Raw genomic sequence first — 3,620 nt, 5'->3', positions numbered from 1 at the left:
TGTGTCTCTCGCAGCCGCCAGAAGAGGCAGAGCCAGCAGCAGCAGCAAGAAGAGCTCGGCGGCGGCAGCCTGGAGGAAGGAAGCCAGCTGCTGAACGGTGGTGTCCAGCGGGGTAATACTGCCGCGGGTGGATGTAGCTCCAGCAGTCGGGATCACAAGACGGAGTCGCTCAACTCGCCCACGACAAAGAGGAAGAGAGTGAAGTTCACCACCTTTTCCAATGTCAAGTCCAGTAATGGGTGTCCCGGGCTCAGCCCATTAGCACTAGTGCAGACTAGTGAGATAAAATGGGTATGTCCGGACATAGAGCTGGGAGACTCAAAGGACCTTAGGAACTACATGGACAAGCTGAATGAGAATGCAGCCAAGAATATTGCATAGGGAGCGCTGGGCATTTCATATGAACTATAGAGAAACTCACCTGAATGCCTTCAGAATGTGGAGGGAGTGAGGGCTGGGGGGAGTAAGAGGTATAACAAGGAGAATAAAGGTTCGTAGAAAAGAGAACTGGCTGCTGTTTTACATAACAGCAGGGGGCTGCGTTCAGCTTTTTTCACCGTAAAAATTTCCAGAAGCTGTCAGAGAAACAGATGACTCTGAGAGTTGAATCATCACAACAACCACAGCGTAGAAACAAAGAGGGTAAAAATGTGAACTCAATAGTCGTTGTTGTTAATATTTGTTTTGTTGTCTTTTATCGAAGTTCACTTTCCTTTTTTTTCTATGCACCACCACATTTTTAAATCGTTTCTCTCCTCTTAACTTTTAGGTTTCTGTGTCGTATTTGTTGTAATTTCTTAACTTTGTTTTTTTTTTTTGCGCTTTTCCTATATGCCCTGAACCATCCGTCCGCTCTGAAAGACTCTAAAGGAGAGTTGAAAAAGCAATTTTATATTGTATATAAATGAGTTTCATTCAAAGTTACTACGTGTACAGTTACATTTGTAAAAGTGTAAAAGTTTTATCATGTTTCTCTTTTGATTTGGTTCGAGTCTCCAGAAACCAGATCCATGCATGACGTTGTTGAAGATGAGGCATGCGTGTCTGATCTGGTGCCAAAAATGAAAGTGTATAGTGATCACAGAGAAATCCCTGGAGACGTCTCTATTTAGTATTCAGACATTGGTTTAACACCCAGTGTCTTTTATTCATTTAAAATAATATTGTTAATTTCAAGGGAAAAAAAGAGTCATTCACTGCCCCCTATTGAAAGTTTCAATAGACAATCACATCAGGTACAAACCTGTCCCACTTTGAGGACATTTCTAAAAAAAAAAAAAAAAATAGCAACAGACTAATTTGGTCATTTGGACAACTTGCATTATATTTATTGAACTAAAATACATTTCCCTGGTAAGATCAGAACACTGGGTGTAAACGGAGCAGCATACAGTTGCCATTTTGTGTCTTAAGGGTATTTGAAAATACTCTTTTTTGGCACAGAACTGAAAATCATTTTCAGTTTGTCAACATCAGTGGTAAAATTGATTTAAAAAGGATTCATCGATTGTGTATCGCTGTGTTTAATGGCAAACGCCATGAACCAATGCAGATCTGTGAAGATCATGCAAAGAGAAAAGCTTGCATTCATTTTGTGCAGATTGCCACCAGGTTCCCAAACTCATCTTCATGGTGTGCCAGGAGGAGGAGCGTCAGTCAGTGGAGACCACGGAGAGCTGAACAGCTCCAGTTTTCCATACAGAAAAAAAAAACCTCTCCTTAAAAAACTACAGTAGTTAGGTTTCCTAGTTTGAACGATATATGTATAATTAAACAAATGTAAACATCGGGTAAACTTGCCTCTGTTTCAGATTTATGATCTTTGGATGTCATTGAGTTTGTCATTTTTGTCTGATATAAAGCTTTCAAAATGGATCGATTCAAATCAGATTTATTTTACGGTGTTTTGTTTTTTATTGTTCTGCTTCTGGAAATGTGGTTTATATGACACTTGCTATTGACGATGCTACCGGTCAACTTTCAGCTGTTGAGACTGACATGAGGCGGCGGTACGGTTTCAACTATGATGTATGATTCATTTAAGCCGTGGATCCAGTCGGTACGTGAGTGACGACAAGCTGTGAAGTGTCTGATTTATTCATATCTTTTGTTGTATATCACTATTATAGTCGATCCCCATTTTATATCACTGTTTTGAAATTGGCTGCTGGACTAATTAAAACTGAAGGTGACTCTACTTCATCATGCTGCTGTGACTCATTAATCCTTCTAATGTACTCTTCCTTTAGTCTGTGGCTCTGTTCGGGCTTCATCAAATATCAAAATTGAAGCGTCTGCTGTTGTTGACAGTGGCACAGCTGCCAGCGGACACGGAAGGGATAAGTTATCCAACACAGATCCTCATTAAATTATCAGATGCCAAATCCAAGTGGATACAAGTGCAGTGGGGGGAAGGAGAGTGGCAGAGAGCGGGGTGGGAAAGAGGTGTTGAGTTCACACAGACTTGTTGCTGAGGGTAACTGATGTGAGACATGAGATGAAGCTAACACGGCTAAATTAGGAAAAGGCAGCGTGAGTCCTGGAGCTTCAAGGCACGGCTGCACTGACCGTGTCTACAGTAACAGTCTACAGGCTTGAACAACATTCAGGACAACAATTTCATTTCCTTAGTATCAAGCTTAACACTTGTCAAAATCTATCTTTTATAACCCACTAAAATGGTTTTTATTTTTACAAGGGGTCCTGGACCTATGTTGAAATTCCATTCCTACGGTGGATGTACATAACTCTATAAGTCAGAGCACCAGTACCTACAGTATGTCACTTACCTATGCCAACACAGTGGTAGCATCATAATCTAGGACATAAAAATCTTAGAAGAGTCTGACTTCCACTGCCATAATTAAGGGCCAAAAGCTCCCCCCCCAAAAAAAAACAACACAAATGAAAGAAAGTGAATGTATGTGACATCATCTACTCGTCTACTCTGCTCGCCAACAGGTTCCCATGCAAAATTAGTTTTAATGCTGTACATTGGAATGATGGAAGAAGATAAAAAGCTGGAGTTGTTTATGATGTCATGAGATAAAACAGTGCTATATTTTTATTTTGTAGTCCTGTCTCCTTTTAGCTTTGGAATTACCAAAGCTAATTAAACAGCATATCAGAGCTCTACATGAAACAAAAGAATTGGCTGAAGACTTCTACGTCACACGACCACATCTACAGAGGAGAGTCATCGTTACGGCAGCACATATTAAACAATTGTTTTTTATCAGCACAGAAACCTAACACGGAGAGAACAAAAATCCAACAATTAGGAGAAAAAAACCATGACATTTGAGGGCAGAAAACATTCGGTCATGATCACAGCTGTTGGACTAATTTGTGTATCATCATCACTGTGGTTGAAAAAGTTCAAGGCTTTAACAGCCAAAGCCTTTGAAAGCTTTTAACCCACTCATATAATTTGTCTTTTGTTCCACAGGATCACACACATGCCCCGTTTGTTAAAGGGCAGCTTCATTACTGATTACTTCATTCCCTCTCAGTACATGTTAATGTGGCACTTCCTGAGCAATTTGTCTCACCATCTTACTGTACTTGTAAATCTAGGTTTAATTTCCACAGTAATTAAAAAATATAAATAATAAAAACAA

At 40.0% G+C, this 3,620-nt stretch overlaps 1 protein-coding gene across 1 annotated transcript in view; it reads left to right on the top strand.

Moving 5' to 3' along the window:
• The window catches only part of LOC103389405 (transmembrane protein 132C), a 102,707-nt gene extending 102,326 nt beyond the window's left edge, over positions 1-381 (top strand). Inside the window, exon 9 of the mRNA XM_025062031.1 lies at positions 15-381. Within this exon, the coding sequence (XP_024917799.1) occupies positions 15-381 (367 nt within the window). The remainder of the gene's footprint in view (positions 1-14) is intronic.
• Positions 382-3,620: the final 3,239 nt, after the last annotated feature.

This window comes from Cynoglossus semilaevis, chromosome 14 (genome assembly GCF_000523025.1).
Source record: "Cynoglossus semilaevis isolate Cse_v1.0 chromosome 14, Cse_v1.0, whole genome shotgun sequence".
NCBI classification, from domain to species: domain Eukaryota; kingdom Metazoa; phylum Chordata; class Actinopteri; order Pleuronectiformes; family Cynoglossidae; genus Cynoglossus; species Cynoglossus semilaevis.
The sequence above is the reverse complement of the archived record's forward strand: the minus strand, read 5'-3'. Positions and strand labels throughout refer to the sequence as shown.